General features: G+C 35.8%; 1 protein-coding gene across 5 annotated transcripts in view; it reads left to right on the top strand.

The window, feature by feature from the left end:
• The window catches only part of LOC149081711 (uncharacterized), a 472,262-nt gene that overhangs the window by 356,865 nt on the left and 97,023 nt on the right, over positions 1–18,374 (top strand). The window contains exon 1 of one of the 5 annotated variants that reach the window (XM_089237126.1): positions 3,321–3,764. The exons of the other annotated variants lie outside the window; for them this stretch is intronic. Coding sequence (XP_089093252.1) covers positions 3,742–3,764 — 23 coding nt within the window. The 5' untranslated portion in view covers positions 3,321–3,741. Of the gene's footprint in view, positions 1–3,320; positions 3,765–18,374 lie in introns of those variants that run through there. 5 annotated transcript variants of the gene reach the window in all.

The following is an 18,374-nucleotide window of genomic DNA, read 5'->3' as shown; positions in this document are numbered from 1 at the left end:
AGCTGATGTATTGCAGTTGGAAAATTTAGTAGTGTAAAATTTTTTTTTTCTTAATTTTATTTGACTTTTGCGAAATGATGTTACATTTTTGTAAGCTTGTTGAATTGATAAATCATACGGATACTCCCTAGATTTCAAGTACAGTTTTTGCTTAATCTTGGTCAAATTGACCAATGCAGGTGTAATCCAAGGCTTATGTTTCTTGTTATTTTCTATATGAAAGTATTTTGTATAATTATTGATTAGTTTCGAGTTTAAAGATAAATTGATCAAAATTCAGCCCTGGGGTATTTTTCGTGATCGCAAAACTGTCATTTTGAAGATATGAAATTCCAGTGAGATCTATTTTTTTAATATTTTTTTTTTTACCATTAGCAGGTTTAGGATTAGACAAAAAAAACTAACTTACAAGAGTGGATAGTGATCAGTTAGAGTAGTGGCGAATATAGCTGAGGTTCACCACTTCATTTCTACAGCGAGTGAATAAATTATAGTCAGTTATTAAGATATTTCAGTGTATAAAGATTAACTTCATCCTCATAGACCCAAACCTCTGATAGCAAAATATGAATATATTTCAATGATTGATTCAGTAAAACAAGAAGTTGGTCAAAATTCGCCCTAACACTTCATATGTTAAAATGAACTATATTTATCGAGAAAAATTTTTCATTGTAAAGTTCAGCATTATGAATAAGCAAAAAATTATTAAATTCCTCTGGGGTGCTGATATCATGATATTTGAAATTAGCGCACATTCCAAAAGGAATTAAAATTTATAAAAATAACTATCCAACAGCACGCGGAAGGAAATTTGACAAGATTTTAATTCAAATAGAGTATAGATGTAGCAAAATTTGTAAACATGGCAGAAGTGAGATGATTTTGGAAACTTTAAAGTTTTTGAACAAATCAATATATTAATTGTGTTGCATTTAAGACGTAAACGGGAATTATAAGCAGTTAAACAATATATCTATAATTTCGTCAGCAATGTTTTGGACAAAGAAACATGAACAAAATCGGAATGCATCCAGAGTGTGCATTCTTATATTAGGGGGTTTTATATATGTTAATTAATGTAATTTAGATCATCAAGATGATTAATTTTGTACATCCTAGAGTCCTCCAATCGTCTCACAAAAATATACTTTTCCGTTTCTCGTCCAACAAAACTTGAAATCATTATCAGTTTTAAATTTCTTTGCAAAATAGAATACGTGTTTAACAAATGGTGCCAAAGTGCTCGTTGAAATAATTTGTGTTGAGTCGATCGTTTATCTCAGATGCACAAATCTTAGATTTACGGGCGATGCTATAGAACAGTGGTTCTCAACCTTTTTTGACTCGGGGAGCCCTTTTCAGTATATAATTTATATGGCGGAGCACTGTTTGACTCGAGGAGCCCTTTTTTGTACATATTTTTTATGGCAGAACCTTGTAGGCCTCTCTTATTTACTTATCTATCAAATTTACTGATTCATTTTATTTTCCTCGAGTCACCGCGGAGCAACTGTGCGATGCACGCGAAGCACTGTTTGAGAACCGCTGTTATAGAAGATGTCACGGGATTTTTTTGGTCTTGAACTACATGATGATAGGCTAGATCTTATCTTTTCTTGATGTTCGTGCACGATGGATTATGTTAACGTCGGGATATAAGTCCATAATATCAAGTTTTTGCAGAATCGTTTTGACTTGACTTCATCCAAATTCTCATTTTCAATTTCCGGAAGACCGGTAATTTCAATGTTTGATCGTCTCGAGTATTGTTGGAGGTCGGCGATATCAATTTGAAGGTTTTTCATTTGAGTTTAAAGCTTCGTTCTCCACTTCTAGTGACGTCATTTTGTTGTTGTAATCTTGTATTTCTGATCTCTGATTTTCAACTATTGCTTTCAGTGAGGTTAGTTCCTGGGATTGAGTTGAAAATTTATGTCATGAGTGCCATGATGTGTTTTTCGAAGATGGAGGCGATACATGAAATGAGTTTAGTAGATTCTTGTGACAGAGGACCCATCGTTTTCACTCACAGTATCACTGATATTCAGCTCACAGGTTCGGAATCGGTTCGACGATAGTTTCTAGATCAATAGAGTTAATAATAGATGACTCACTCTTTGTGTTTCGGGTTAACAGATATCACCCTCTGGCATGCTGGCTGAAGTGTTGGTTTGTTCATTAGATACACATTTAACACACACCCAGTTGGCTTTACGGCTTTTAGCAATTTTTCGGAAAGTTTTCTCATTATAACCAGAGCAGTAGATGTTATAACACGCCTCACATTTAACACAGACAATTTTTTCATCCTCAACTACGATGTTTTCTTCACATGGAACGCATGAACCTGATGTTGGATTCATGTTTTCCGTAAACAGACAGTTAATGCACCTATTACACATTTACGAAATTTAATTCACTTTATTGTGTTAAAAGGTTTTGCTGAAATTTTGAAATAAAAAATAACTTGGAAAGACAAAAAAATTTTTTTCGGTAAACAAAGAGAGATGTCACAGCGAGAGAAAGCTCAGCAACCTCCTCCTCCCGTTGCCACCTCGAAAAAAGATTTTTCCAAATTCGAATTTGGAAAATCTAATTTTATGTCGCTGAAAATATCTAAATCTAGTCCTAAAAATATCTAAATCTAGTTCTAAAAATCTGTAATTATATTTCCGATAATCTGTATAAATTTCATTCTAAAAATCTCTAGATTTAATTCTAAAAATCTCTAGATTTAATTCTAAAAATCTCTAGATTTAATTCTAAAAATCTCTAGATTTAATTCTAAAAATCTCTAGATTTAATTCTAAAAATCTCTAGATTTAATTCTAAGAATTTCTAGATTTAATTCTAAAAATCTCTAATTCTAGTTCTAAAATCTATGCTATATTATATAATAATACATTCTGCATTTCCAAGAAGTCTATAATTCTAATTCTATAATTCTAATTCTAAAAATTCTGCTCCAAGAAATTTTAATTATCAGCTGAATAACTTTGAAAAATCAGTGAAATATATACAAATTGATAAATTATTCTGCAGCTTTTCAAAAATGTTTCCATTCCGGTTTTTTTAAAAAAAAATTTAGTCAAAAAAAAGGGGGGGGGCTTATACATATTTTCTTCCCCTTAAAAAAAAAGTTGGTGCTTTTTTCGACTTTTTTATCGCCAATAAGCTAGCTTCTGTGTGTTATTTTATTATTATTATGTATTATTTTTTGTGTGTGTGTGTGTGAAGAGAGCGGCGCTGCGGCATTTTTACGAGAAAAGAAGAGAAACGGAGAAAGAGAGAGAAAGAAGCCTCCAGGGTAGGGTAGGGGACTTGCGACTGACTTGGTGCCCTGAAGGGAATCGGACCTGTTGTCCCTGCTCCGCTGCTGCTGAAGCTTTTTTCAGTTGTCGGCTCAACCAGCCGCCGGACGGACGCACACGCGCGCCGCACGCCGTTCGTACATTGTTATCAACAATTATTATTATTTTTGTGTGATTTTTCTCTCTGTTGTTCGAAAAAAAAAAAACGTCCGAAAGAAAATTAATTATTATTCCGCGTGGAAAAAAAAAAGATGAGGAATTTTTCTCCTCTTTTATGATGTTTGAGGAAAATATTGTCATAATTATTATTACGTGAAAAAAAAAAAAAACTGTTGTTGTTGTTTTTCGCATCATCATCATCATCGTCGGCACGTTTATTTGAGTATTGTTGTATGTGGTTGGAAAAACTTTCGAAGAAACTGTCTTGATGGTCGTCGCATATAAACACCCGTGAGTACCGATCTAAAAATTGATATTGTCATTAACCATAACAATTGGTTTTAATTAATCATAAATATCTAACTAACAATTGTTTCAGAAGTTATAAAGAGTTGAGATCACTGTGAATTAGTTTATTAGGAGATGGATTTGTCCAAAAAGGGGATTGTTTGAAATAATTATTTTTTAAAGATATTCTATAAACTCGCTCTTCAAAATGAATTGTAGATTACAATTATTTTCTTTTATAATTATCGGCTCCATCAATTCCGGATTACTATGCGTTAAGTATGAATCCCACCAGTGTGTGAGTATCGATCTCATAATTGATACTGTTATTAACAATCAGTTAACATTAACGCGGTTTCGATTAGTCAAAATTTTTCTAATTGGCAATTATGTTTCAGAAATTATAAAAAAGTTGAGATCGTCGTAAATTAATTTATCAAGTGGTGAATTTCTCCGAAAATAAGATTGTTGGAATAATTATTGAAACATGATATTCTATAAAATTGCATTTTAAAACTGTTCGAAATTGCAATTATTGTTCTATAATTATCGACTTTATCAATTCCGGATTACTATGCGTTAACTGTGAATCCCATTCTCGATAATTACGTATATAATTAAAATTTTCGACAAACTAAAATCGAGATATGCGTGTTCATATGATTTATTCTTTTTCCTTAAAAACATTTTTTTTGGCTAAAATCTTTGTAAGGAATGCAATGATTGTAATTATAACAAAGCTGTAAAAATTATGAAGGAAATATTTTCCAATTTTAATTGAATGATTCTAAACATTTACAGAATTTTCGATATTACTCTAGGAATTGTTATGTGGAGGATCATTTTAGTAGATATTGGTATAAGCGTGGTAAATACCGTTTGGAATCAACGAACATTATTTAATTTAATTTTTCTTTCTATTAAAATTAAAAAATATTTTACACATTGAATGATTTTTTGTTACACACACAGTTCGAACATTAAATTAAATGTACTTAAGGATTGATATTTTATTGTTTATGATATATTTTTTGAAATATTATATTGTTAAGTACAAGGATTGTTAATGACTTTTTTCAACTTGATAAGATCCACATACAAATACTAAGGCAAAATGCCTAACGAAGTGGCTGAAAAGAGATGCCCGTAGTCAAATGTCCCTAAAATACAGCACCCATAGTAAGCGCAATTATTGCTAAAAAAACTAATAATTATTATAAAATATAATACGCTGCCCATAAAAAATAGAGTATGGTTGTTTTTCTTTGTATATAACTTACTGGGGGGCGGACAGGGCTCTAGCCCTGGGGCCCGGGAGAATTATCATTATTTTTTATTTTTCATGCTATAAATTCACTATAGAAGGGCTCGTGTAAAGTCCGCCTTTGGGCCCGCAAAAGATCCCAGCCTGGGGGTCCTGTTCCAGGATGCTTGGGGCCATGATCACGACTGTATCTGTAATCATCATAGAGTAATAATAGTAGTATATATCTTTAGTCTATGGTAATCATGGTCTGGGCCCGTTTCTCATAAGTTCGAGTTCTAGACAAACATGAAATTTTTTGCCCCATCTTCATAGCGATAGGGTACTAGCTAGCTATAACACCCGGGGCTGCCCGGTTTTTCTGTGTATATTGGGAGCAGCATTTGAGGAAGCGACTAACCATTGCAAAGGAGGAAATCTGAAACGCATTGCTAGGGAACCAAAGTAAACATTATAAAAGTCACTGTTGAGGTCCAAGAACCATTGTTGCCCACAGTTCTTTCCTATTTCGGGTATTTTTCTAGCATTGGCGAACTTTTAAAGTAGTCTATCGTTCAAGTCCCGTTTGGTATACAATTGTACGTATATACAAAATTTTGTCGGTCTAAAATTGAATAGAGAACACACACACTTACAGAAAAAAATCAATTTTATAGAAAGTGTATAGATGATTACATAAGTAATTATGAATAATTGCTATTCCATTCGAGTGCCGCCTGGCAGTCGAGTGATTAGGGATCTAGCCTCTCACTCTGCAGGTCTGGGTTCGAATCCCAGTTCCGGCACGGATGTTTAGTAACACTAACAAATTCCCTGGACGGATTATTCTGATCCCTTGGGAATACGTGAGGATCACATTATCATTATTTAAAATAAGGCGAAGTAATACGTTTTGACATTTGCTTGTTTTGCTTCTACATCGGGTTGTATTCAGTTCCACATTCAAAATTCATCAAGACGAGGGAGTAAATATGCAGAACAAACTTTAAGATTTCTTAAAGGTTAAGATTTCTGGGCTCGTTTGCACACGCGAGGAAACAGGCCCTGATCACGTCTTCACATTCCTCGTCGGGGGTTCCTGGGTGACGAATCTTTACGTTCCATTATCTTACGTTTCCTTTCTATGATTACTTATTTTCTGTTTAACAGTAGACGCATTTTTAAAATGTTTAAGTTTAAAACCCTTATTATTCTAGAGGGGCTATACCCATGATTTTTCATAAATTAAATTTCTAAAATTTGATCCCATATAGATATCCGATCCTTTATCGAGGCCGAGTTTCGCGCCGGAATCGCTTTTACGGCTTTCGGATGCGTTTCGGCTGCCGTGGCCGCACGCTAAAGTCACGGCAGAATGACAAAAGCTCTGGCCTCCCTCCGTTCGACAAGAAAACGAAAAACAAAAACAAAAAACACCTATTATTATTTTTCTCTTTCTTGATGGTGTTTGTGGCATTTCGAAGATTCATCTCCATTATGACGTTACCTGGTGCTGGTCTGTTGTTGACAAAACTGCCTGGTGTTGAAACAGCCGATATTTGATAACCGTTGCTCTTTCTTTCTCTCTCTCCACTGACGAACATGTTATTATGGGTTTCGTGTGACTGACTGACTGACTGACTTGCGCATGGTATTGTTGTTACCCGATGACGATAAGTTTTGTTGTTATCGAGATTATTATTTGTTCAGAATAACGCATGGAGACACCCGTGATATTATTTCTAGAATTTATAAAATATTTTTTCGGAGGTTTTTTTTTTGCCATGTCTATATTGGATGCTTTTGGGTAATTTTAATGAAAACAAAAACATCGCTTTACCGCTTTCATATTCTGAGGTAGACTATAGACCAGGAGTGCGTAACCTCCGGCTCGCGGGTCAAATGCGGCCCCTCCAAGGGGTCCCTTCCGACCCGCGACCGGTGTTCCGGTAAAAAAAGTATCAGTACACACAACACGATAAATACCTAGCATCGCCATGTATCCTTCATAAAGATACGGGAAATTGACATCTTTACCGGACATTGCCAATTACATCCATAAACATTGTCAAAGGCAAGTAAAGTTGTCAATCACAGTCGAAAAGGAAATTGCAAAAAGCAAGTAAAATTGTCAATTGCAGCCAGAAGAAAAACTATCAAAGGCTGGGATTACACTATAAAAGTTTCATAAAAGTTCCTTTATGAAACAAAAAAACGCAAGCAATAAGCGTATAGTTTACATTCGAGCGAATGTAACCCATAGGCTTATTGGTCTTTTTTTTTCAATTTTTGTAAAATATCTTTTATTAAACTTTTATATTGCAATCCCGTGTAAGGTAATTACAGCCTCGTCAGCTGGACCAACTATCGCTAAAATAGCTTAAAAATTGTCAATCGTGAAAAATCATGGGCACTGCAAGTATACAAATGTAATTAGCCAAAAAACAGACATGCTTAACAAATATGTGAGATGAATATATTTATATGGCTATGGTAATTAGTCATAATTATTATAACATAATTTGTGATGAAAATAATCTTAATTCTTGATTGCAAAAGTTACCGGTCATATGACCAAGTTTTATACACACGTTTCTGGCCCTCGAGAGACAGAAATACGACATATCTGTCACGGGGACTGAAAAGCTTGTGTACGCACCCCTTCTATAGACGGAATTTGAATTCAAGATTCATCGAAAGACTGGTTATTTGTGGAGATGAAGATTACAAGGAAGAAAATTCATCACTGCCCCCACGGGGACTCGAACCCCGGTCTCTCGCTTGCCGGACGAGTGCTCTACCATCTAAGCTATGAAGCAGATAGAATAGCGAGAGACCGGGGTTCGAGTCCCCGTGGGGGCAGTGATGAATTTTCTTCCTTGTAATCTTCATCTCCACAAATAACCAGTCTTTCGATGAATCTTGTATTGTCAAGTGGAGAGGATGTTTCTATATGGAATTTGAATTGTCTAAATTCTCATTCCTGTTGATAATCCATTTTTCCTGATCATTTGGGAAAGACTATGAAAGATTTCACAACATCTAGAATTACAGCCCACGACGCTTTATGTGATCACATCGGGGCTAAAGTTTCTGATTACAATAACTGAATGGTGATAACTATATCCGAAAAAATCCCGTGTTAAGTACGGTGACCATACATCCCGTTTGATTGAACAGGACGTTTTGTGAATGGGAATTGGTAAAACGGGGCATATTTGTTTTTTCTTTTCCACACAATTGATTTGTTAGCTTCAGAATGCGTAGAAAACACTTTCGACGGGGAGAAAAAAAAAAAGATAACATTATCCGAAGTCTCTCGATAATTACAAACGAATATTTTCTCATATTATGATATTAGTATGCTCCGTTCTTTGCAAAAGTGATAACAATAAAATAATAACAACAATATCATTATCCGTGATTCTAATAAGCGTCGTCGACTGCATAATAAGGAAATTAAAATGTTTTTTGAAAGGCGGAAAAATAGCGAGTTAAGGAAATGTAATTTTATCTTAATTGTTTTTAAAGAGGAAAATAAAAGTGATGATGTCAAGAGGAATTTATATTTTTGAAGCGTAAAATCACGTTTTTTTTTTTCTTTATTGCCGAAAGGATAAAGAAAGAACGTGTCCATAATGCCGTGGAAAATAACTGTGTTCAGACGTTTTTCCAGCTTCCTGATCCTTTCCTCTGCTGTAATCTGTAATCTGGTTACATAATTCTTAAGACGAATGTAAAAAAGAATAGGCACTACGGGTAGTTCGCATCCCGTTGAAAGATCAGGGACAATCCTACCATGAGGAACATCTGGAATTTTCTACATGGGATCTAAAAGGCACTGCCAAGTTCTCGAAGATATTAGAGTTATACGTCTGTTAACTTTTACAAGTTGATTCTTATTAAATTTCAAATATTGTCGTGGTTGATGATTGTCATTACATGACTCGAAAAATGTTTTCTTCAGTGTTATAACGAAAGTCTTATTGATCCTAAAATCTGCCAAAGATAATGCTTAGGCTTGTATTATACTTGGGGTGGCCAGAAGTCCCGGTTTCTCGCTATTAAATTCACTGTCCCGAAAAAGGCATTAGGGGCACTTGTCCCGGTTTTTCCTTGCGCAATCAAAGATCGAATGAAATTGAATCATTTTCAAATACAGTCCGTCCCGCTGGATTGGATAACGGATAAAATCCTCTGTAACCAAAATTTCTTCCATAAAGATAATATTAAGGTTCCCTGTGTGTGTGCTTAATAGAATATAAACGTTTTTCCACTTAATCTAATATTATGATTCACACGACAACTGTAAATGTATATTAACCCTATATACATAGTATTTTTATAGGGTGAGACACATTTGAAAATTATAACAAATATATTACCAATTAAAACATAAAAGAACCTAGACTTAGCGGCTTGAAGTGTTTAAGCCAGGCATCTTCAACCCGTTGCTCGCGAGCACTTGATCAATGTTCGAATTAAACACTGAAGCGATTACATTCAACGATTGAAATCATCGCCTTTTCATGCATTCATATGTAAAACTTGCCGTAAGGGGTTGCTCTTCTTTTGATGATGGGTGCAGGCAGTGCTCGTGACTGGAAAAAGGTTGAGGACCTCGGGTCTAAGCTGTTTTCAGTACCTGCATTTAGTTACTTTATTTTATTTTCGTTCTCTGTGGAGCCAATAGAGACCACTAACATTTGCGAAGAAAGTAGAAATCTCAAAAAAAAATATGCGGAAATGCCAGTTTACGAAATATGTCGAAATTAGAAAAATTATGGTGAAAAGGATGGACTTCTGTTTGTGCAACTAATTGAAAGTTTTAAATGCAATAAAAAAAATCCCGGCCTTCACGGTATATGCTGCACGTCCGACGTTCATAGCCCTATTCCTGCCGTTCACTAATTTTGGCACCTTTGTGTAGAAGCAGCACGATAATATTTTCGTAGCACATTGCAAGTTTGCAATTTTATACTATAATATCCACCCCCCCCCCAAAAAAAAAGTTTTTCTAAAATGTTCAGATTTGGTTTTTCAATCAGGAATTCCGGGATTTGTCCCCGGTTTCTCAGGTATCTCTTCTAGCCACCCTACTTACAATCGAACTTGGTTGTTCGTCATCTTTGCAGGATCCAAGTTTTATTTTAAGAGATGCTTATTAAAAATCATAAAAGGGATTCATGAATAAGGTGAAAAAATGTTTGGTTCTCTTTATCCTATTTAACAGCTCTTGCGCTCCCAGGTTTTTCCCTATAGTTCTGATCCATCCCAAGAAGTGAATGGTTTTTTTTTTTCAACTATTAAGATGCAGAAGTCCCCCACACCTCAAATCACTTATTGTTATTTCTCAAAATACGGCCGAAAAGATGTTTTTTTAGTGAGCTAATACAGTATATATATTTAAATTTAGGCGCAGGAAAATTACCAGAAACCTCAACAAATGCCCATCTCGCCCATGGGAAAAATTAGTCATCGAAATACCAAATGGCTCATAAATCTTTTAGTTCGTCAAAAGTCACAGTTTTAAGGCAAATATAGTCCCTGAAAACTCCAAAAAAGTGTCTTTTTGAAAAATTTGAGATACATATATATGCCGTCTCAACAACATGGGTCCTCGGGCAATGTAATATATTCTGGGGCCCAATACTCAGCTGGAAAAACAACTTACACATATTTACATACTTACAGATCTCATGTATGGCCCCTATGGATATGAGGCTCCGGAACATGCCCACTTGGGCACCGGTTTTATTGACAGCTTTAGAAGCTTCTGAAATCAGCCGCATTCTTTTCCTCACTATATTTCGCTTGAAAGTTTTATTTTTAAACAACTCTTGTAGTTTCCGTGTCTGCCTTAGAATAGCCCAGGACCACAAGGGGGGGGGGCATATGGTCCCAGGTTGAAAACCACTGCTCTAGTTTATCAATCAGAAATAGAAAGTTTAGGCACCACTACCGAATTTTTAGTCACCATGGTGACCTGCTGACTGAGATTTATTTGTCAAGCCTCATTTTTTTCCACGAAACGTATGAAATGAAGAATCTATGAGCATTCTGTTTAAAAAAAAGCAAATATAGTAATAATCAAATCCCCAACGAATCATGTAGAGTCGAGAGAGGAAATCATTGAATCATGGATGACAGATCACAAATTCTCACATAGGGACTGGAAACAAACTGTGATATCACAGGGCTGGACGAAATCCAGCCACCAGGTCATCATTGTGACTAAAAAATTTGTGTTATTGCCTGAAATTTTCTGCGCGTGATCACTGAATTAAAGTCGGAAGGCAACAAAATATTTCAGAATTAATATATCTGTCTACACTGAAAGGGGTCCCACCAAGTTCTGAAAAAAAGTTATTTTAAACCCATTTATGGAATTTTTTCCCCTATATTTGTGTGCAAGTTATGTTAAGAAGATCGTTGAATCGTTGTTCTCTTGTAGTTCTTACACATAATGAACGGTGTTTAATTCATTCGTAATGCCACTAAAAAATCCCTAAAAAAAAGACCCTGGTTAAGGATTTTTAGATACAAATACATACGAAATACATTCTCCCATCTTGTAACAGCAATTGTAATTACATTAGAAATTAAATCAATATCGTTATCTAACGCTATAACGAACTAACTATAATAGAATCGAACTCTTCTTTCTCGAATCTTATTACTGTTTGTTACATTACAACGAACGGGGGGGGGGAATTCTGTTAATACATTTTTGTTACTCGTTTTGTTATTTAGTATATATATTTATGTAATGTAATCAATCACATCCTGGCATTTCAGTCCTTCCTCCTTTTTGCACGCTTTCTTCCATTCGATTCTCGACTTCCTAATGTTCTCTTCTTTGATAATAATTTTCTACATTGTCCATATCAGATATCGCTAGGCATGGGAAAAAAAAACATATGTATGATATATATTACTTTTTAAGAAGAAGAAAAAATAAGAAAAGGTAATCTTAGAAACTATTTAATCACAAATAAATAACATTTTAAGAAAAGATATTCGGTGAGAGAGAAGATGATCTTTGCTTATATGCCATACAAACATACAGGAGAAGGCAAAAAAAAAAAATGGCTGCAAAGGGGGGCAAATGATGATTTCTTAAGGGAAAAAAAAATGAAGAAACTTTTCTTTTTTACTTTTTTGCCAACCTTTTCAAGAAGAACTCCCCGTCTAACAAGATTGGCAGTGCCATTTATAACAGGACACAGCTGAATGCTTCGTAATATAATCCCAAATACGTGCACTTACAGTGAAAAAGTTTTTCTTTTTTTATATTTCTTCTAAGACCCCAAGAAATGAGAAGGAAAAATACTGAGCACGAGGTTTCAGATGTAATTTTTTTTTTTTCATTATTTTTTCATGTATTATTATTACGTGTTATATAGTATGTCCGTGGTATCCTAAAAAAAAAGTGAAAAAGAACAACGTCTTGAGAAGTTTTCTCTTACACACACACGAACACGGCACGCAAGCTGAGAATGATATTCTAGATGGCCGTGTTTATGGTGTGTTATAATGAACCCCTGAATAACGATTTTATTTCATTATCTTTTGAGTGATTTGTAAAGTAGATGCGATGTTACATGCAATAATAAGTATTGTATGTGCAATAGAATCGGTATTATAATGTGCTACCGAACTGGAACTATTGAGTTTGTTGGTATATATATATTGCCGACAAATATTCATATTTTTTTTTTCCGATTATTTGGACGAAATGCCTCTTGTCTAGCTTAGTGATTGGAAATTCATGCTATTGTTGTCATTTTTTTATACATCGGCATTGATTGTTAATACCACCAGAAACTGTGCTTTTATGCATTTGCTCACCGCAAAAAAAATTTAAATGTTATTGTAAATTGTAAACAAGTTTATTATTAAAATCCACTTATATATATTTATATAAGTGGATTTTAATAATAAACTTGTTTACATATATATATAGATGCATTGCCCCTGTAAAGAAGTTTACCGTATAGTACTTTTGTGTCTTACACAGAAAGTAGTGACACCAATAACTTCCTTTAGCTTTCAGTGATCCTTTTGTGCAAATACCTATGTTATTAAACGCCTTCAAAAGAAAGAAAACAAGTGACGAAGTTAAAATTAAATTCAAAATGATTTTGAGTGAAATATTGAAAAATATCGTTATAGCGGTTTCAAAAATCTGCTAAAAAATATCGCCATAGAATGATTTATCGTAGTAAAATATATCGTTGTGTCGGAAGAGTTTGACATTAGACTATAGGAAATTCCAAACAAGATTTGAAAAAATATCTTTGTAGATTGATTTATCGTTATATCGAGTATCATTGTAGCGAGGTTTCACTGTATTTGGTACTCCTAAGGGTGTCGTAAATGTAAGTAATTTCTATATTAATCTATGCCTCGGAATAGAATAGATTCATCTTATCGCTATGATCGCTATTCTGATACATTAATATAAATTAATGAATGATAAATACAGTATTACTATTCTTGAATGGATATTCGTAGGACAGGGTTGTCCGACCCGCGGAACCCTATGCGGTGAACATGAGCTATTAAGATAGTCCAACAACATATTTAGACTGATATCAATATTCTAATAGTTTCGGGTAAATTTCGAGCTTCGGAATGTGGCCCAAAACAGTTTTTCTTCCAATGCGGCGCAGAAAAACTTGGAAGTTGGACACTCTTTCCCTAGGTTCCTTCCGATCATATCCCCTTAGTCGTAGAGATTTGGACCCAAGATTATAGAAGTAAGAATTAGTTCCCTTCTCTCGGGTCAATTATCTTTTCAAAGAAAAAAAAAATCACTGTCACTCCAACAATACATGAAAATCAAATGATTCTCGGCTAAATTTTAGAGAATTATCACCACTGAATTGAAAAACTCAAACTTTTGTTTTGGTGGTGGATAATATTTTTAACTATTTCTATATCGATTTCAAAAATTTATGAAAAGCTAGCCAAAATGCTCATAAAGGCCCCTACACACGTTTTGTTATACCTGCACAGGTATAACCGAACGGTTCGGTACATCCACACTACTCAGTTATACCTGTGCAGGCGAAGTCTCTGGAACCGCTTCTAGGTGATCTGTGGAGATATTTTCATTCTTCGATCTCTTTCTTCGCGTCTGTCCATCAGTTCGAATTTTTGCAGCGAGTGCTCTAAAGTCCAAATTTTCTAACAACTGACATGAATAAACGCCAAATCATTAGAATCACATCGCTGTACGCAAACAACTTTGCCCATCTCATTACAGTTTCCTTCCTTAATACCCGACAATAGCCGTTCGATCTGAAACCATAATAATAAATGAAAAAAATTTCATCGTTTTATTTTTTTCAACAAATATTACAGTTTTGACGGAAAACCTATTAATATTTTTTCACATTCATTTTTGTACAATTTTTATATTTATTCATAGTTTCTAATAATTCAGTATAGATTTATAAAAATAGATGACATGGAAACAACGCATTATGTATCTATAGTTGTCCATTAGCCGATTCATGAACCTTCGCTCAAAATATATTGAATTCAATTTCAAAAGTTAATCAACTTCCACATGTTTAAGAATTCATGAGCAAAAATTAAAAATCATTCTTTTTCTCTCTTGTGTCTGAGAACCTGAATTATTAATTAATCTTAACTAATTACAGCTGTCACCGCACTTACAACCCAATTGGCAAAAAAAAAACTCCGTCGGTGTTATTCCTTTAATTTGTAATAGTTATTCATTATTAGCTGCTGTGTATTTTTCAGGTTTTATTCTCTTCTTTTTTTTTTCCTTTCTCCCGCAACACCATTATAATAAAAAGGCAAATTCGTAAATGTTAATTACACAAGAGTGCAAGAAAAGGCGCGGTGTGTCGCGCAGAGCGGAAACGCGTACGCAAAAAAACTGGTTTCCATTATTATCGATATTATTATCATTATTTTTGCTTTTATTTTATTTTATTTCAGCTCTGAGTGTTACATCATTGCCTTGTAACAACTTACTGCAAAACTCTGATACTGATAAATAAATAAATAAAGAGGGATGTGGAAGACGCAATAGCCTGATTATGTGGTTGAGGGAAAAAAAGCATTGATATTTATATTGGTTTTTGGTTGAGTCATTTGTGTGGAAAATACAATGGTGTCTCTTTATGGTAACCACCCGTTGTTCCTTCCAATAGAGGTGAACCAATTCAGGGATTGACAAATCTCAGGCGGCTGGATGCCACGGTGACTAAAAAATTGGGATTGGGGCGTGAATTTTTCTATATGTGGTTGCTAAGTTAGATTATTTACAAATTTTAAGTCCTTTAAAATTTGAATTAATTTAGTCTTTCATATCAGTGTATCTATCAACTTGGAAGGAGGTTGGCTATGTCAACACCCCCCCCCCCCCCCCCCAAAGAAGAACCAATTGGTTATGTCCTGGAAAAGTTGAAAAAAAAACTTCGGGCTTGTTTTTTCTGGGGGAGGGGCAATTTTTGTCTCCTAAACAATTTATCTAGTGATAAAAATTGTTTTTTCGGGTTCGAAGACCGTCGTCCGTTTGAGTTTGTTCTCAACGTTTCCCCAACACTAGTGGTTGGCATCATCAGGAGAATTGATAAACTGGATCAAAGTCAAGTTTTCCGGAGTCTCAGGTTGTATTTATGCACATAAGTGGCTTGAACTACACTATTGTTTTGCGATTGGTCAGTTGATTCTATGGCTGGCAGCGTATTGTAAACAGTTGTTATGCTGGTAGAACCTGATTGGCCGAGAGATGTGGAGTTATCTGATTGGCTGTTGTCATCATTCTGTTGCTGGACCTTGAAGGGGAAGGTTCTTGTTCTTCTGAGAGCTGGTGTCCAGGATCTGCTCAATTTCAAAGTTTCTTCTCTTCTATTATAGCTGTTTTTGTGCTTGTATATTTCAATAGCCTCTCTGTAGATTCGTGGGAAGAAGTGGTCAACATTAGCTATTACCTGTGTTTTGCTGAACTGTACACTGTGGTTGTCGTAAAGCGCATGCTCTGCCACCGCCGACTTTTCTGTTTGGCCCATTCTGCAGCATCGTTCGTGCTCTTTTATTCTCGTGGCCACAGATCTTTTTGTGGTTCCAATATATACCTGACCACAGGTGCACGGTATTCGGTAGATCCCCGGTGTTGATAGAGGGTCACGGTGGTCTTTTGGTGATCGCAGCATTTCACATATTTTTCTGGTTGGTTTGAAAATGGTCTTTATACGATGTTTTTTCATGACCTTGCTGATTCTTGCCGTCACTCCGGGGATAAAAGGCAGCACAGCTTTTCCAATTGATTGTGACTGCTCATTTTCCGTTGGTGATTCCTTGATGGAGCGTAAGGCTTTCTTGATGTCGTCTTTCGTGTACCCATTAGAGCGGAAAACTGATTTTAAGTGCTCAATCTCTTTACCTAGATCTTTTCCTTCACATAGTCTTCTTGCCCTCTCGATCAAGGTTTTCAGTACGCCTCGTTTTTGGTGAGGATGATGATTGGAGAGCTTATGCACATATCTGTTGGTGTGAGTAGGCTTACGATAAATGTTGTGGCCTAAACGTTGACCTTGACGGCTGACTAGAACGTCCAAGAACGGGATCTGACCTTCTTTCTCTATTTCCATAGTGAACTTGATGTTCGGATGGATTCCGTTGAGATGGTCCAAGAATCGGTGTAAATTTTCTTCACCATGCCCCCAAACAACGAATGTATCGTCAACGTAGCGGAGCCAAATTGTTGGTTTGAGAGGCGCTGTTGTTACTGCCTGCTCCTCGAATTTTTCCATAAAGAAGTTGGCAACTACCGGGCTCAAGGGGCTTCCCATAGCTACTCCATCCGTCTGTTCATAGATGACGTTGTTCCAGGTGAAATAGGTTGTAGTAAGGCAAAGCTGGAAAAGGCCTACTATATCTTTTTGGAATATTTCATCGAGTAGTGCTAAGACGTCTTTCAGTGGCACCTTGGTGAACAATGATACGATGTCGAAGCTCACCAGTATATCATCAGGTTGCAAGTTGATATTTCTTATTTTTTCGACGAAGTGACCAGAATCTTTCACAAATGTGCTTGTTTTTCCTATGTGTGGCTGCAAGATGGTGGTTAACACCTTGGCTAGATTGTAGGTGGGAGATCCAATGGAACTCACAATCGGCCGCAACGGAACCAGTTCTTTATGTATTTTCGGCAAACCATAAATGCGAGGAGAAAGTGCTTCTGTTCTGCAGATACCTTTTTTCTCATTCTCAGGTAAAGACGAGGATTTTACCAAACTGTTCATCTTCCTCAGGATCTTTTGTGTTGGGTCTTTTTTGAGCACTCTATACGTTGATGGATCCAAGAGTTCTGTCATTTTACGGCCGTATTCTTCTGTCTTCATTATTACCGTTGCATTTCCCTTGTCTGCTGACAGAATGAGAATATCTTTATCGGAGTTGAGGCTCCTAATCGCTCGTAGTTCAGCTGCTTTTAGATTTTTCCGGGGTGGCTTGGCTCTTGTCAGAATTCTGGATGTTTCTACTCGTATTTCTTCTGCTTGCTCTTCTGGCATGTTTCTCATGGCTGCTTCAACATTTGCGATGATTTCTTCAGTGGGAATTTCACGTGGGGTGATGGCAAAATTTCCTCCCTTGGCGAGCACTGATACTTCGTTTTCTGTAAGCACTCGATCTGTCAAGTTCACCACAGTCTTTTTCATGTCCATGGGTGGATGCTCAAACCGGCATTGGTTGATCTTATGAAACTTCACTTTTTGACGTTCTGTGTTGCGGTGTCAAAAAGTGAAGTTTCATAAGATCAACCAATGCCGGTTTGAGCATCCACCCATGGACATGAAAAAGACTGTGGTGAACTTGACAGATCGAGTGCTTACAGAAAACGAAGTATCAGTGCTCGCCAAGGGAGGAAATTTTGCCATCACCCCACGTGAAATTCCCACTGAAGAAATCATCGCAAATGTTGAAGCAGCCATGAGAAACATGCCAGAAGAGCAAGCAGAAGAAATACGAGTAGAAACATCCAGAATTCTGACAAGAGCCAAGCCACCCCGGAAAAATCTAAAAGCAGCTGAACTACGAGCGATTAGGAGCCTCAACTCCGATAAAGATATTCTCATTCTGTCAGCAGACAAGGGAAATGCAACGGTAATAATGAAGACAGAAGAATACGGCCGTAAAATGACAGAACTCTTGGATCCATCAACGTATAGAGTGCTCAAAAAAGACCCAACACAAAAGATCCTGAGGAAGATGAACAGTTTGGTAAAATCCTCGTCTTTACCTGAGAATGAGAAAAAAGGTATCTGCAGAACAGAAGCACTTTCTCCTCGCATTTATGGTTTGCCGAAAATACATAAAGAACTGGT

Source organism: Pholcus phalangioides, unplaced genomic scaffold, assembly GCF_987345545.1.
Source record: "Pholcus phalangioides strain wild (caught in Gottingen) unplaced genomic scaffold, Ppha-v1.0 ptg000009l_1, whole genome shotgun sequence".
NCBI classification, from domain to species: domain Eukaryota; kingdom Metazoa; phylum Arthropoda; class Arachnida; order Araneae; family Pholcidae; genus Pholcus; species Pholcus phalangioides.
The sequence above is the reverse complement of the archived record's forward strand: the minus strand, read 5'-3'. Positions and strand labels throughout refer to the sequence as shown.